Source organism: Acomys minous (genome assembly GCF_964271855.1).
Source record: "Acomys minous genome assembly, chromosome: 5".
Lineage (NCBI taxonomy): Eukaryota > Metazoa > Chordata > Mammalia > Rodentia > Muridae > Acomys > Acomys minous.
In genome coordinates this window covers 118893685-118910419 of record NC_140494.1, presented here as the reverse complement: position 1 = coordinate 118910419, position 16735 = coordinate 118893685, and the positions used below count along the sequence as shown (strand labels likewise).

Sequence of the window (16735 nt, the reverse complement as noted above, 5' to 3'; positions counted from 1 at the left end):
AATGGACGCATCTTTTACTTCATGAAACACAAATAGTTGCAACCTTCAGGATATTCCACTCCCACAACACAACCCCTACCTAGGGCCTCAGTTAGGTGCTTGGCCGAGGCTAGTCAGACCACAGTGATCATATCCAGTCCACAGCACCTTCCATTTTATTGTTTTATTTACAAACAGGGTGAAGTCAACTGGGTAAATCAGGGGTGGGAGTCAGTCAGGGCCATCCAAATGTGGAGTAGTTCCTAGGCCAATCTCCACCATGAAGGCCGCCTCTTCTATCCTTGTCTTGCCCCTTGAGTTTCTCAGGGCTGCCTCACTTGCTGCTCCTGAGCCCTTTGACAAGGGCAGATGGATCCTGGGGGAACAGGGTGGTACGAGGGCTGGGGCCCCCTCAGTTTGTGTAAACCTGAGTTCCGATCACACGCATGATTTCCTTCTGTATCTTGGGGTCCTGAGTATTAATGTTGGCATCGCCCACCTGCCCATCCTCATATCTGCCAAAGACAGGGCAAGGATAAGCATAAGAGAAAGTATAATACCAAAATGTGTCTACCAGGGGAAATGTGTTTCAAGACATGACCTAAAGTCAAAGGTTTTGTCTGCTCTTCAGGATGAAGGGATCAGCTTGGCAGTTTTCCTCTACACAGACTCCAAGAACTGTTCTTATCTCTAAGGACAAGTCCCAGTGCCAGCTAAATTAGACAGCAAGGGACAGGCCTCACACAATGACCGTGCTCAGCAGTCACACATCATCCCCCACCCCACTCCAAGTAAACCCAAAGGCTCCTCTCAGACTCACACAAAGAAGAACCTTGTGCAGACATGGTCGGATACAGGGCACACCCAAATGTTCCCGTGCTTCTGGAGGTCCTTAGATGTGATCACTGAGAGAAAAGGAGCCACAAGTCACAGGAAGTTAAGACAGCCCAGGTTAGGAAGGGACACATGTGGCTTCAACATAACTTCTGGCCGAATCACATCTCAAAGGGGCATCGGAAATAAAGGCTAGGGTCCCAAGAAGACAGGAAGCGGGTGAGCTACATACCTTCACAAAGTGCTATACAGTTCAGATTCCGACTCTGCAGGAACCTTGACTGAATGGATCGGGTCTGAAGGAGAAGCAGAGCAGAGCAACGTAAATGTTAGAGCTCGTCTCAAGAGACGGCTTAGCACTGCATATGGACGACAGGGACAGGAACTGGGTCTCCTGAGCTCCCAGCGCCCTCCAAACATTTGCGTTTGCTCACATATAATCACCCTGATGGGCCCACAGCCTCCATGTTCATCTTTTTCCTTAAAAACCTGCCTTTGCTTTCATACATAGAACAGAGAGATCTCTTTACAACATACCTAATGCCTTCAAATGACCTACAATGACCCCAGCTCCACTGTTTTCCCAATCCGTATTTTTGGCAGGATCCAGGGGAGGATCCTAAGTCAGGCAGAGCCAGCAAACAGTACCTGGGGGATGGTGTTCATTCTATTATATCTCTGGACCAGCTCATCCTTGGAAGGCATCCTGTGCTGTCCTTTGCCCATTCCTGTCACAGAACAGCAAACTCAGTTAATTTGCCCATGTCTTAAATATTTACTCAAGTTCTGACTATACGCCAGATACCAGCTTGAAACACTTGGTGACACAGCGGTGAATAATACAAGCTATTTTCCCACACAGAATTTAGTTTGGTGGAGACTGCAGGCACAGTATGGTGAGGGTTGTGACAGTGAGCGTATAGGGCACCATGTGAAGGGGAGCTAGCCTAGCCCAGAGGTTTGAAAATGTCCTGGTGCAATAAGACTCAGAACCTCAGGATTAGAAAGAAAAGTCAATAGAATAGAATATGGAAAGCCTAAAGACAGAGCCACAGGACTTAATTTGCATATAGTATAATAAATGGCAGGAAAATCACACACAAAAAATGATGTAACAAATTAACTAGGGTCAGATCACTCGGGGCTTATCTGGGGTTTATCTAAGAACAGCAGGAAACTACTGAAGGGTTCTAACACAGGGAAGTAACACACAAGTCAGAAAGCTGGGCCCAGGAGAGTAGGATACCAAACCTCAGAGTCAAATGACAAGCCAGAGACATGAGTACGGAGAAAGCAAGCACAAGTCCAACATGCTGTCGTTTTAAAATTACACAAAAGACTGACCATTCAGGATAAAATGAAAAAGTAGAGTACTTCCATTGTGGATTCTCCACAGATATTTACAATGACAACCATCTTTTAGTGTCAATGCCCTCTCATTGCTACATAACTCAATGCATAAATTCTCTACCATGTGTGTTTGTTTGGTTGATGAAACAGAATTTCTCTGTGTAACAGCCCTGGCTGTCCTGGAACTCTCTCTGTAGACCAGGCTGGCCTGGAACTCAAAGATCCACCTGCCTCTGCCTCTCGAGTGCTGGGATTAAAGGCATGGGGTACCACGCCCAGTTTTTTTTTTATTTAAAAATTTTTTTTCTCTACCAGTTTTGTTTGTTTGTTTGGCTGGTTGATTGGTTTTGGTTTTTCGAGACAGAGTTTCTTGGTGTAGCCTTGGCTATCCTAGACTCGCTTTGTAGACCAGGCTATCCTAGAACTCACAACAACCTGCCTGCCTCTGCCTCCCTGAGTGCTGGGGTTAAAATGTGTGCCAATTAAAGAAGAGGCCTTGTTTGTAGAGATTGAAACAGGGTTCTTACTAGATATCAAACAGCACCTGTATGCCCCCCACTCCCAACTCTTTTTGTCTTAAGGACAGGATTTCAATATGTTTCCAGGCTTATCATCAGCGCAGCCTTGTAGTTACGGGGTTGTGTGACCAAGGAGATGAGACAAACATGAAAGTGATGCTATCAGCTGGGCGTGGTGGCGCACACCTTTAACCCCAGCACTCAGGAGGCAGAGGCAGGCGGATGGAGAGTTCGAGGCCAGCCTGGTCTACAAAGTGAGTCCAGGACAGCCAGGGCTGCACAGAGAAACCCTGTCTCGAAAAACTATTTAATAAAAAAGAAAGTGATGCTGTTACCACAAGACACGAACAGGGTTCTCTCCTCACCGTTGCACTTCAGCACAGGCTCACCCTGATTTGATTCTGGGGTTTGCCACTAACTTTTTATTTCAAAAATTTAAACTTATTTTTGTTATTATGTGTCTATGATGTGAGTGCAGGTGCACATGGAGGTCAGAGGATAACTTTTTTGGGTTTTGTTTTGTTTGGGGTTTGTTTTTTTATTTTGTTTGGGTTTTGGTTTCCAGTTTTGGCTGATGTAGAATTCATTATATAGACCAAGCTGGCCTCGCCCGGCTCTGTGAGTGCTGGAGTTAAAGACAGTGTGTGACACCACACCCAGCTCAGAGGACTGCTTTTAAGAGATGGTAGTGGGGCTGGAGAGATGGCTCAGAGGTTAGGAGCACTGACTGCTCTTCCAGAGGTCCTGAGTTCAATTCCCAGCACCCACATGGTGGCTCACAACCATCTGTAATGTGATCTGATGCCCTCCTCTGGCCTGCAGGTGTACATGCAGGCAGAACGCTGTATGTAATAAATAAATCTTAAAAGAGAGAGAGAGGAGAGAGAGAGAGAGAGAGAGAGAGAGAGAGAGAGAGAGAGAGAGGTGGCAGGAATCAAACTCAGGCCATGAGGCTTGGGCATTAAGCACTTTTACTGGCTGAACTATCTCACCAGCTTATTATTATTGGCTTAGTAACGGCTATGATGTAGAGGTGGGAGGGCATAACCACTGGACTAAAATTCTTCACCGAGTAAGGAGGGTGTCAACTTAACACACAGCAACACTATAATCTCATGATAAATTCATGGCCTGAATAAGACTCAGCTTGAATTGCCAATCCTTCTTCCTATAGGACAGCAAGCCTCTACTTGCACCTTCTCCATCATCCTTACGAAGGCTCAACTCTGCACCCAAACTTCATGACCTCGGCCCACATATTTCACTGGCAAGATTCTAAGAGAAATTCCCACTCAGGTTCTAAAAAAGAGTACTTGACTTCTTTGGTGAGTGGCACTTGAAGTACCTGAACACTGGTTCTGTGTCAAGCCTGTGGCGCTGTTCCAGTCTTACCGAATCAATGATTGTTCTATTCCTGCCCTGGGACTATTACTCTCTGGACACTTTGTGTCCAGAATTAATCTCTAAACAGACTACACAAAGAAAACTTCCAAATCCATTCACTGTCCCTAATTTCTTCTGACAGTAATGGCTACATTATCAGCAGTTCCATTGGACAAATGCATGCTCTCTGTTCACCTGGAAAGCACCCTCAGTGCCACCAACCCAAAGGGGCCCTGAGGAAAAAGAAAAGACCAGCGTAGACTGACTTGCCTATTTTTTTAAATCAATATTACTATTGTCTATGTTGTCACATGCTACTGATGGCTTTCATTTTCTTTCTTTCTTTTTTTTTTTTTTTTTTTTTTTGAGACAGGGTTTCTCTGTGTAGCCTTGGCTGTCCTGGACTCGCTTTGTAGACCAGGCTGGCCTCGAACTCACAGCGATCCACCTGCCTCTGCCTCCCTAGTGCTGGGATTAAAGGCGTGCGCCACCATGCCCAGCTATGTCTTTCATTTTCATTGCTCAATAATAATCCAATGTAATTGTATCAAATCAATTTGTCTCTTATTCCGACGGTGAGCATACTTCCAAGATCTGCTGCTAAAACAGTCTTAATGTGAGCATTCCTGTACATGACTTTGAGTTTGCATATACAGGAATAAAAATGCTGGGTCAAATATATAAACTATGTTGCTTTATAAAGTGAAGTCAAACTGTTTTTCTGGGCTGGCAAAATGGCTCACTGGGTAAAGGCACTTACTTTTAACCAAGCTTCATGACCTCAGTTGGACCTCTAGAACCCTCAGTAGGAGAGGACTGACTCTAGCATGTGGTCCCTCTGACCTCCAAAGCACAAATATGTGCGCACACACAATATAAATGAATGTTTAAGAAACATTTCTTCTAAAGTAGTTGAATCAATTCATATATGTACAGACAGTAAAGGAAATCCTGTGGCATTTTACAGCCTTTGGTATAGTTGGATATTATCAGATTTCTTATTTTTGTTGATAAATATATATATATATATATGCCTTCTCAATAGGCTTTGTATTGACTAACAATCTTTTTTAATATCACTTGAGATTGAACTCAGGACCTAGTACACTGGCCCTTTTTTTGGGGGGGGGGTTTGAGACAGGGTTTATCTGTGTAGCCTTGGCTGTCCTGGACTCAATTTGTAGACCAGGCTGGCCTTGAACTCACAGCGATCCGCCTGCCTCTGCCTCCCTAGTGCTGGGATTAAAGGCGTGTGCCACCACGTCCGGCTTTTTTTTTTTTTTTTTTGGTTTTTTTTTTGAGACAGGGTTTCTCTTTGTGGCCTTGGCTGTCTTGGACTTGCTTTATAGATCAGGTACTCACAGCAATCCACCTGCCTCTCTTTCTTTTAAAATCTGAGGTAAGGGGTTGGGGATTTAGCTCAGTGATAGAGCGCTTGCCTAGCAAGCACAAGGCCCTGGTTCGGCCCTCAGTGCTGGAAATCATCATCATCATCATCATCATCATCTTCATCATCTGAGATAAGGTCTTGCTAAGCTGCCCACATTATCCTTGAACTTGCTAGCCCAGGAAGGTCATTAACTTGTGATTATGCTTCCTAAAATACAGCTGTATTCTACCACACCTGGCTAGAAAAAATTTAGGATACATTTAAATTATTTATTAACAAATATATATGCTGGGCATGGTGGTGCATGCTTTTAATCCCAACATTCAGGAGTCAGCAGCAGGCTGATACCTGTGAGTTCAAGGCCATTGTCTACAGAGTAAGTTCCAGGACAGACAGCGCCTCACAGAGAAACCATGTCTCAAAAAACCAAAAAAACCAACCAAAACCAAAATGTGTGTGTGTGTGTGTGTGTGTGTGTGTGTGTGTGTGTGTGTGTGTGTGTGAGAGAGAGAGAGAGAGAGAGAGAGAGAGAGAGAGAGAGAGAGAGAGAGAGAGAGACAGAGACAGAGAGAGAGAGACTAAGAGACAGATTTTGTTTCAATCATATTTGCAAAACTTTTATGAGTTGTTTCACTTTTTCCAATTTGCAGATTTTTACCTAAGATTAAAACAAGATGCTCCTTGATAGTTTAAGACTGATAAGACTATGGGGAGAGGGGGTTAATTATTAAGCCACCCCAAGGGCCTAGCTCCTATACTGTATAAAGCACCATTGTTAACAATAACTACCCTTGCCTCATACATCATCTAAGTTCCTAATGAGAGAAAATAGAAAGAAACAGATTATGTATCCATGATTGGAAAGGGTATTGACTGACAAAGACCAAGTATCCATGATGGGAGAGAAGACAGCACAGATCACGTGTTCACAAACGGATGCAATATACAGAGTCATGGTGGCCAAAGAGTATTGCTTACCTGAATATCCAAAGGAAATACTGGAGATGGGGCTCAGGTAGATGCCTTTGCCATAGGCTGCTCCATGCAGCTTGCAGGGAAACACCAGGATGAACATATGAGCCTGGGACCCCTGGCTGTGTCTTAGGCATCCACAACACTTAGGCAGTCCTCTGTCCCTCCATGGCTGTGTCTTAGGCATCCACAACACTCAGGCAGTCCTCTGTCCCCCCATGGCTGTGTCTTAGGCATCCACAACACTTAGGCAGTCCTCTGTCCCCCCATGGCTGTGTCTTAGGCATCCACAACACTCAGGCAGTCCTCTGTCCCTCCATGGCTGTGTCTTAGGCATCCACAACACTCAGGCAGTCCTCTGTCCCCCCATGGCTGTGTCTTAGGCATCCACAACACTCAGGCAGTCCTCTGTCCCCCCATGGCTGTGTCTTAGGCATCCACAACACTCAGGCAGTCCTCTGTCCCTCCATGGCTGTGTCTTAGGCATCCACAACACTTAGGCAGTCCTCTGTCCCTCCATGGCTGTGTCTTAGGCATCCACAACACTTAGGCAGTCCTCTGTCCCCCCATGGCTGTGTCTTAGGCATCCACAACACTCAGGCAGTCCTCTGTCCCTCCATGGCTGTGTCTTAGGCATCCACAACACTTAGGCAGTCCTCTGTCCCTCCATTTGTCTACCTTCTCACTCATTCAATAACTCTAGGCACCTACTCTTGAGAAGCTGGTTGGCTGAAAAGTGGACTAGGTTAAACTGCTTGCTTACAAAACACTAGAGAAGGGGAATAGCAGAGCCACTGAGTCACTGCCTCAGGACTCATACTTTGACCTCAGGCCTTCATTCCATTTCACAACAAAGAAACTATGGGAGAGGTAGCAGGAAGAGGAACAAAAACCACTCCCAGTAGTGTCTCAGGGCAATGAATTAAGTCTTTGTAAAAGCTCCTTGAAGAGCTACAAAATGGAAATTCACTACCATTATAATAGGCTAATTCCCTTTCCCCAAATTACCAAAACACACAGCTCAATTTAGAATTTACAGCAGCCACATTCATTCTACTTTCCCTGTAGGGAAACTCCCAGGATAGGCTAGGGATGAGGATGCTGAGATCTTGAGTACCTGAGAGAGCTAAGTGCTTCGGAGCAGACTACTACAAAACAGAGTGAAGTAGGCAACGGAAAGAAAGGGGGAAGGGACACAGCCTCACCTGCAGTTTGGTGTAGGATGCATTGACCAGCCCATTGCGCAGGATTGAATGCCAGTTCTCAATGTGGGACCCACTGTAAGACAGGACAGAACGCGTGTCTCCGCACGGTATGAGATTGCTAGGAGCAAGCCTGTGGTTCCACTCTCCTTACCCACACAGTTCATGCAGATGGGCAGACATACATCATGACTGACATGCTCACAGAGACAGTCATCAGCAGCAAGATGTGTGTGTGCATATGTGAGTGCATGCTTAAGCCTTACATCAGTTGTTCAGCTAACCACACGCTAAACCCTCAACAACTGGCTCCATAGTTTCATTTGCCTGCTTTCCTGATGTTCCAAATTCAATAAATTCATCTCCCATTCAACAAACTTATCACTGATCTCAAAAACTGTTTCTACCCAAAGGTCCAGAGGTCACGTCATATTTTTTTAAAGTACTAACACTCTCTCTAAATTACTCTGAATACATTTGTCTTTCTCTTTCTCGCTCCTCCCACAGTTACAGAAATAAATTGTAAATTTCCTCCCAAAACTTTTAAATCTATTCTTCCAGTCTGTTCCCCTGTATCTTTTTCATGTAAATATTCTTTCCATTCACCTATACCACAAGCAATTGAAAAATAAAAATCATGCCAACATAGCATTTTACCTTTTATAGCACCTACCACAGCAGCACTTAATAAATAACTGTTGGCTAGCTGACAATCATGAAAAAACAAAACATCTCAAGGCCCGACCACCCTATCCCACCTACTGTCGCCCAGCCTCCACCTTCCTTACTGGAAGGCAAAGGTGCTTCCGTAGAGCTTCTTGGCGGTCCGGAACCTAGCCTCCTTGGCAGGAGGGCTGCTCAGCAGGAGGAATTGGTGTGAGGTGTGCATGAACTTCAGCTGCTGCCCAGGGTGGGGGTGCGATAAGAAAAACAGAACAGAAATAGAGATCAGGGAGGGAAAGGTTGGGAACAGGAAAGAGACCAGATTTACACTAACCCCAATCAAGCGTGATATGAATAGAGACTCTACTGATGGACAGTACCAACCAAGTGAATTAGGGACCAATATGGTTAGTGCGCAGAGCCCTCCTTGCCTCTCACCACAAGTGTGAAGCTTACAAAGGGAGAATAATCACTTACCCTGCTGAGAGGTAGTTTGACAATGTGTGACCTGTTGCTAGAAATTATCCTGCGGAGAAACAGAAAAAGGGAAAAGAGCAGAATAAGTACAAGGTGAAAGAATCCTGAAAAAGCAGATTGCAACGTCTGGCCAGGCGTGGTGGCGCATGCCTTTAATCTCAGCCCTCGGGAGGCAGAGGCAGGGGGGTTGCTGTGAGTTCGAGGCCAGCCTGGTCTACAAAGTGAGTCCAGGACAGCCAAGGCTACACAGAGAAACCCTGTCTTGGAAAATAAAAGGAAAAAAATTTCAATGCCTGAATTGCATGATTATATCCAGGTCATAGTTGACACTCCTTTTAAGTGATAATGATACATATTTATTAAAAAGAAGCTACCAACCATACCAACTAGTTACCAAGGAATTAAACAATGGGTAAAAAAGAGTTAGGAGAAGGTTGCCACATCTAGGGAGAAAAAAAGCATGGCACAAAAAGAATATTAGCCAGGCGTGGTGGCACACGCCTTTAATCCCAGCACTCAGTAGGCAGAGGCAGGCAGATTGCTGTGAGTTCAAAGCCAGCCTGGTCTACAAAGCTAGCCCAGGACAGCCAAGGCTACACAGAGAGACTCTGTCTCGAGAAACAAAAACAAAACAAAACAAAAAAGAATATTAGACACTACTAATTAGATAGAGAAAGAGAGAGGGTTGGTCTGAGTAAAAAATGGCTAAACTTGTGCCCGGGGTTTTAAAGTCTCAAAACCGAGACTCAGGAGACATCCTGCATAAGCTCAAAGAAACCCTACAGGCTCTCAGGGATGGGAAAACAGAAAGATACTACATGGGGGGGGGGGGGAGGGGAGGGCAGCGTGCAGGGGCAGGGATAGAAGCAACTAGAATAAACTGTCCACAGGAGTCAGGGACAAACTAGGCTACATATAGGCTGAACACAGAGGGCAGGAGAAGAAGTGCATAAAACACTGAGGGTTCAGGAGGAGCACTGTGGCCTGCAGGGGATGCAACGCATTTTCTGCACCTAATCTATGTACTTATTTTGTGGGTTTAAAAAAAAATTTTGTGTATTCTATGTGTAAGTGTGCACTGGGCAGGTGGTACAGACGTATGTGTGCTCATGGAGTCCAGAAGTCAGCCTCAGGTGTTGTTCCTTAGGAGATGTCCATCTTGTTTCCAGAACCTGGGCTCACTGAGATGACTTTGGCTAGATGGTGAACCCCAGGGATCTGCCTATCTCTGCTTCCCAAAGCTGGGATTTTAAGTGTGCGCCATCATGCGTAGCTTTTTATGTGGTTGCTGGGGATCAAACCCAGGTCCTCATGCTTATGTAGCATTTCACCAACCAAGTGATCTCCCCAGGCTCTCGCCATGAGCATGTGATGCTACCTTGGAAGTCTGTGTCACTCATGCTAAGAAGTGACCTACTGCACTGTCTTCTTAGTGTCAGAGGTTGACTTGGAAGGAAACAAACTAAAAATAGAACTTATCAGGAGGGAACAGAAGAGAAGTCAGCAGGAGGGAGGGTGAGGAATGGGAAACAGCCAAACTCTTTGCTAGCAGTAGAAAACAACCATAGCACACCCAGCTCTAGCCTCTAGCCATCATGGAAGGAGGTAGTGGGGAGAGATCAATCTCTTTGGACACACAGAAAATGAAGCTGAAATGTGTGATAAGGAACTCAAAACCTATTAATGGCAACTTTAGTTAATAGATTTAACTTTTTGAAAATTGCTGAGCCATCAAGGACAATATCCTAGGACTCCAAAAACTCTAATGGAGTTGGGTGCAAGTGGTGCACGCCTGTAATCCCAGCACTCAGGGAGGCAGAGGCAGGCAGATCACTGTGAGTTGTAGGAACAGCCTAGTGGTCTTCAAAGTGAGTCCAGGACAGCCAGAGTGACACAGAGAAATCCTGTCTCAGGAAAAAAAGAAATAAACATAAAAGAAAGACAGAAACAAACAACAATGAAAGAAACAAACAAACAAACAATGAAAGAAAGAAAGGAAAAAGGAAGAAAAGAAGCAAGGGAAGAAACAAAGAAAAATTTGGAGAAATCATGTCATAATTTGTGAACTCTTTGTAGGCTCTCAGTTACCATCCAAGTCAAGGATTGACAGCGTAACACCAAGAAAAAGCAGCCACACTTATAACCTCGCACAGGATGCTGAAATGCCTCTAGAAGCTGCAGTTCCACGCCCCACAACTCTTTTCTTCCCCATTCCCCAGGAAGCCTGAGCATTCTATCCATACCACTGCAAAAGAGGATGGGCCAATGGATCCAGCTTGTCCATCTGTTTCTTGATTTCCAAATATGAGCCCTGTAAGACAATAGCCATAAGATTATCTCCCAGGAGAGGAAGGACTCCCCCCCACCCCCCGCCACCTTCTACAGACTACAGGGACCCAAGGCAAGATAGGCAGTTGGAGGAGTGACGACAAGGGGTCCCACCCGCAAAGAGACCCAGTTGGGTTGGGAAGACTCATAAATATGAAAATGACTGAAGATGCTCACAAAACAACATGCAGGTGGGTCTCCCTCATTTTATGCAACTCCTACAACTCTAAAAAGGTTGCTTATAAATCAAAATAAATAAAATCAATGTCCTTCAAAGATTAAGCTACAGAATATGCTGGCAAATCTTCATATAAACAGTCTTTTTTTGTTGTTTTTTTTTTGTTTTTGTTTTTCGAGACAGGGTCTCTCTGTGTAGCCTTGGCCATCCTGGACTCACTTTGTAGACCAGGCTGGCCTCGAACTCACAGCGATCCGCCTACCTCTGCCTCCATAAACAGTCTTTCTAATAAGTAAATCATTCCTTCTAGGTGTACCTTCTGTGTTAATCTGCACTGTGATATATAGGATTTGCTGAGAAGAGGCCCACCTGTAAATGTGAGCACAAATGAATGTCTATTCCTACAGAGACTGCAGACGAGGGGTGGGGAAATCTGGTGAGGGACAGCCTTGAGTCAGAGGATGATCACTGCTCCGTGTGGCTGCCCCACCCCCAGAAGGACAGAAGAGGCAGCCCCTGGATCTAGCTCCTTATCGTCAAGTCTCCTCTTTACCCTCCCACCCTTGTGCAAAGGTCTTTCCCTCACTTCTCTAATTCCCCAAGAACTATGGAAAAATAGTAAGATACGAGCAACCTGTGAAACAGACACTAAGGCATGGAGATAATTGGGGTAAGAAAGCTAACAGAACGGCAGAACAAGAACTGGAAAGGTTACAAAGGGAAAATAAAGAAAACACAAGAATTCAAGTAGCTTCTCTAAGTCTTTACCCTAGCCTAGTGATGAAAAGGAGGAAAGGGCAGGGCACCAAGCGAGGCAAAGAGAAGACAAAATACCTGGGTCATCTCCCGAATGGACATCACACTATCCAGAGCTTTCTGAAGCCGTTCATAATTTTTTTTCTGTTGATAACCAATGGGAAGAAAATAATTAGAAGAAATATAAATCAGATACAAAGATATGATGAAAGAGATGGTCAGTTTAAGTCTAGATTTAAGTGTGCCATGGAAATACAAACTTTATTAGCAGACTCAAGAGTTACATGCAAGTCCTCTTTTACCAGCTGTAATTAATTGGGTAAATCACTAAACACTTTAAAGTATTACAAGCAGGGTGTGGTGGGGCACGCCTGTAATCCTAGCACTTGGGAGGCAGAGGCAGATGAATCTCTGTGAGTTTGAGGCCAGCCTGGTCTACACAGAGAAACCCTGTCTCAAAAAACTTAAAAAAAAAAAAAAAGTATTACAAACCCCATTTGCAAATGACAGGGGCTGTTCTGTTTGATTTTTGTCAGGATTTGGGTGACGCTAGGGATTGCTCTTGTGGCCCCACACATGCTGACAAGTGCTTGCCATTGAGCTAGACTACTAAGTATACTCTCCATTGAGTACAGTTACTCTGTTGTAATTAAAAATAGTATTTCTGTGGCCATCCTCAAGAGATGTCCTCAGAATTAAATAAATATATAAATCTAGTTATACTGTGCCCAATGTACTGACAAGCAACAATGAGGCATTGTGATATAGAGTGATGGCTAATTTTAGAAGTCATTTTGAAAGCTGGTGGTGCACGCCTTTAATGCCAGCACTTGGGAGGCAGAGTAGACTTCTGTGAGTTCAAGGAAAACCTGGTCTGCAAAGCGAGTCCAGGGCAACCAAGGCAACACAGAGAAATCATACTTCGGGGGAAAAAAGTCAACAGGGTACCTTCTTACTTGGTCAACATGGTTTCTGTGTGTGTTGAATGAGTAGACTGGGCAAAGACGATCACCCTATGTAATAAGGATCTCACCCAGCCAAATAAGGACTAACATAGAATAAGAAAGCTAATCTCCCCCAATCCTGGCTCTTAAATAAAAGGGTATTCCTTGTAAATTTGGTGTCACCCTTTTCCTGGCTTTAGATTTGAAGAAATTACAAAATTGGCCCTTGTGGGTCTCAGACTGGAACAATATGCCTGGTTCTCAAGCCTCAGCCTGGAACTAGAGCATCATTCATCACAGCTCTCTGTGGCTGGGGGCTTCTGTGCCTCCCTAACGAGGTGGACTATCCCTCATAATAAACCCTCCCTCTAACTCACATATATAGGAATGGAACACGTTCATAGTTATCCGTAGTCTTTCAGCTGTTTCTCTGGAGAACCCTCATAGGGTATTTTATATACATTATCTCTTATTTTGCAACAACTCATAAAGCAGCTACTACACCCTTTTACAGGCAGGGCAGCTGACACTGAGAAGGACTAAGGACCTTCTCAGCGCCATTCAGCTAGGAAGGCACAGACCCTCTGATGGAACCCAGGTCTGGCTGGCTCCCGGCGAGCCTGCATCCTTCACTGCTGCTCTGCTTTACTCCACTTGCAGTCATGATCTCAGTGTGCAGCCTAAGTTAGTCTAAAACTTACTGTGTAATCCAGGTTGGCCTACAACCCTAAGCAATTCTCCTGCTCAGTCTGAGTGCCGGGACTGCAGGTATGAGCCACCGCACGCAGCCCAAGCCTGTACTCTTCCCGTCATGATGTCACAGGTACTAATTTTTACCCCCTCCTTTTGACAAGCCCAGCCATTTTATCTGATTAACCCTAGAGTTCAAGAGCACCAAGAAACAAGTGTATTTCTTCTGTCCTCTACTTGAACTGCTGTGTGTATTGGCATGACACCCAACCTCCCACCATTTACCATTTCTGTTCATTAGCTCTTTCTTCCCAAACAACTATACCTTAGGGTTAAAGGCCAGAGTCTTGGGATCAGTGGGGTCCACCACAGAGGGATAAGGCTCGAAGATGATGCTCTTCCTAGGGGACTCCAAAGCTGCTCGACACATGGCCACCAGCAGATCTACCACCTTAAAAGAGAAGAGAAGGGAAGAACCAAATGACTGCCCAGTTCTGGGAATCAAGTGATCTCCAGAACGTAAATGTTTTCACGCCTTTCTAATAGGAAAATACAAAGCTATAAAAACTTAAATACTAGGGCAAGAGATGAATGGGTAAGAATACTTGATGTGCCAGGCGGGGTGGCGCACGCCTTTAATCCCAGCACTCAGGAGGCAGGGGCAGGTGGGTTACTATGAGTTCAAGGCCAGCCTGGTCTACAATGTGAGTCCAGGACAGCCAGGACTGTTACACAGAGAACTTTGTCTCAAAAAACCAAAGAGGGGAAAAAAAAAAAGAAAGGAAGAGAAAAAAGAATACTTGATGTTCTTGCAGAAAACCAGGGTTCAGTGCCCAGCACTGACATGACAGCTTACAACAGTCTGCATCTCCAATTCTAGAGGACCTGGCACCTCCCTTCTGACCTCTGGGACATCAGACACCCACACATGCAGAAAAAACACTCATACACATAAAATAAAGATATAACTTTACTTAAAGTTCAAATACTAGCAAAATGATTTAAAAAAAAAAAAAACAGAACAAAAAATAGTCTCTAATCTCTCAAATTCAATGACTCCCAAGTAACTATAAAATTAGATGAATAAACTGCCAGATATTCTGATAGAAAATAGTTATCTGTTCTTTCCTTCTTGAGCAAAGAAGGCTGGGGAATGAACCAAGGACCTCATCTCTGCTAAAAATTTGCAGCTCTTTAACTGAAGTAACCCTCTTGCCTCAGCCCTCCAAACAACTAGGAAGCTAAAGGAACATGCCACCACAAGCCTGACTTGATGTTTGATTTTGGACATATTTGTATATTACAATTTTATGTGTATAAATAATATCCGTTCAGTATATTCAATGTAAAAATATGCCATAATTTGTTTTGTTTGTTTGTTTGCTTGCTTTGTTTCTTTGAGACAGGGTTTCTCTGTGTAGCCTTGGCTGTCCTGGACTCACTTTGTAGACCAGGCTGGCCTCGAACTCACAGCAATCCACCTGCCTCTGCCTCCTGCGTGCTGGGATTAAAGGCATGCACCACCACTGCCCGGCTATACGCCATAATTTGAATGGACCGCCTCCAGAGCCCACTTTTGTTTTATTATAAGTGTTATACTTTAGTGAACATCATTAAGCACAAAAGCACATTTGGAGGTTAAATTCCAAAATTAAATTGCTGGGTTCCTTTGCTTTTCTTCAGCTTTTTGCTTGTTTTATTTTGAGATAGGGTCTTTTTTTTTTTAAAGATTTATTTATTTATTTATTATTTATACATATTCTGCCTGCACGTGTGCCTGCCCACCAGATCTCATTGTAGATGGTTGTGACCTACCATGTGGTTGCTGGGAATTGAACTCAGGATCTTTGGATGAACAGACAGTGCTGTTAACCACTGAGCCATCTCTCCAGCCCTTGAGATACCATCTTATCATGTAGTTCTGGTTAGACTAGAACTCACTATGGAGACCAGGCTGGCCTCAAACTCAGAGAGATGCTCTTGCTTCTGCCTCCTAAATCCTGAAATTAAAGGCCACTTCTACTCTTCTTGATCCCAGTGCCCCAGTGTCTTTTTCCTCCATCATACCTCTGCTCCAGTAGCCACTTCCTCTGCAGCTCCAGACATGACTCCCAGCGTGTAGAAGGAGAAGACGCACAGTTCACGGGTACAGACAGCTGGCTAAAGGGACACATCAGACAGATAGCAGAGGCATGCGTTTGTGTGTGGAGAAGATGGAGGGAGAGAAGGAGCTGACTTTCGGCAACTCTAGAGTAAGGCAAGCATCGGGGGTGTGTGAATGTTGAAGGGGACTGTCAATCAAAACGTAAATGCCTTATACGTAAGTTTGAGTAGTCTTGTCTGCCTACAAAGTTTTCTCTGGTCTTTAAGGTAATTAGGTGTTCTGAGTTTCCAGCATAGTGCTCCTCACCCTTAAATCTATACACATAGATTATAATTTATAGCCAAGTGCTCTGCCTACCCACGGAGATTTGGGGACAGCCAGTATGCCCTGGTCAATACCAGATCCCTGTTCATAGTCCAAAGAGGACTACTGACATTTGTTTTCTGAGAAAACAATTATTTCTAGAGTCTCCAGGATTGTGGACAGAATTTATCCTTTCATGCAGGCCTAGGAAGAAAGGCCCTCGGCCAAGGAAGAGGGTCGGGCAGCGGCCTGTACCTTGAGCATGGACCCATTCTGGAAGACATGCTGCTCATCACACACCACACAGTACTCATTCAGCGTTGGGATCCTCTGCTCCGCATACTTCATGATCTGCAGAAAGAACAGAGGCCACATCTTTGGGAATTATAGAAGTTTCTATGTTATTTTGGAGACAATGGGGATAGATTGTTTATGTAAGCTCTTCTAGCTTAGGTCCTGAACTTAAACTGATGGCCTGCCTAACTGCACTGCTAACTGCGCACGATACTGTACAAGTAGGATCAACATGGCGTTTAGGACAGACGTCTTGAGTTGACATTCCCATCTACTATTTACTACCAAATATAACTAGGCAAGTCAGATAAATTTAGCCTTGTTTTCTTCATAGAAACATATATATATACTGCAAGAAATGAGACTTGTC

At 44.5% G+C, this 16735-nt stretch overlaps 1 protein-coding gene across 7 annotated transcripts in view; it reads right to left on the bottom strand.

The window, feature by feature from the left end:
• Window positions 1-132: 132 nt before the first annotated feature.
• Window positions 133-16735, bottom strand: part of PARP6 (poly(ADP-ribose) polymerase family member 6) — a 31876-nt gene continuing 15273 nt past the window's right edge. For 4 of the 7 annotated variants that reach the window (XM_084781386.1, XM_084781385.1, XM_084781389.1 and 1 more), the window contains exons 12-24: window positions 16327-16422; window positions 15732-15824; window positions 13990-14115; window positions 12109-12174; window positions 11012-11079; window positions 8769-8817; window positions 8417-8529; window positions 7632-7704; window positions 6433-6502; window positions 1462-1541; window positions 1046-1109; window positions 800-884; window positions 133-494 (exon numbers count right to left, since the gene is read on the bottom strand). In XM_084781386.1, the coding sequence (XP_084637512.1) occupies window positions 392-494; window positions 800-884; window positions 1046-1109; window positions 1462-1541; window positions 6433-6502; window positions 7632-7704; window positions 8417-8529; window positions 8769-8817; window positions 11012-11079; window positions 12109-12174; window positions 13990-14115; window positions 15732-15824; window positions 16327-16422 (1086 nt within the window). In that variant the 3' untranslated portion in view covers window positions 133-391. Of the gene's footprint in view, window positions 495-799; window positions 885-1045; window positions 1110-1461; window positions 1542-6432; window positions 6503-7631; window positions 7705-8416; window positions 8530-8768; window positions 8818-11011; window positions 11080-12108; window positions 12175-13989; window positions 14116-15731; window positions 15825-16326; window positions 16423-16735 lie in introns of those variants that run through there. The other 3 variants (XM_084781388.1, XM_084781390.1, XR_014779132.1) reach the window with 2 other exon arrangements.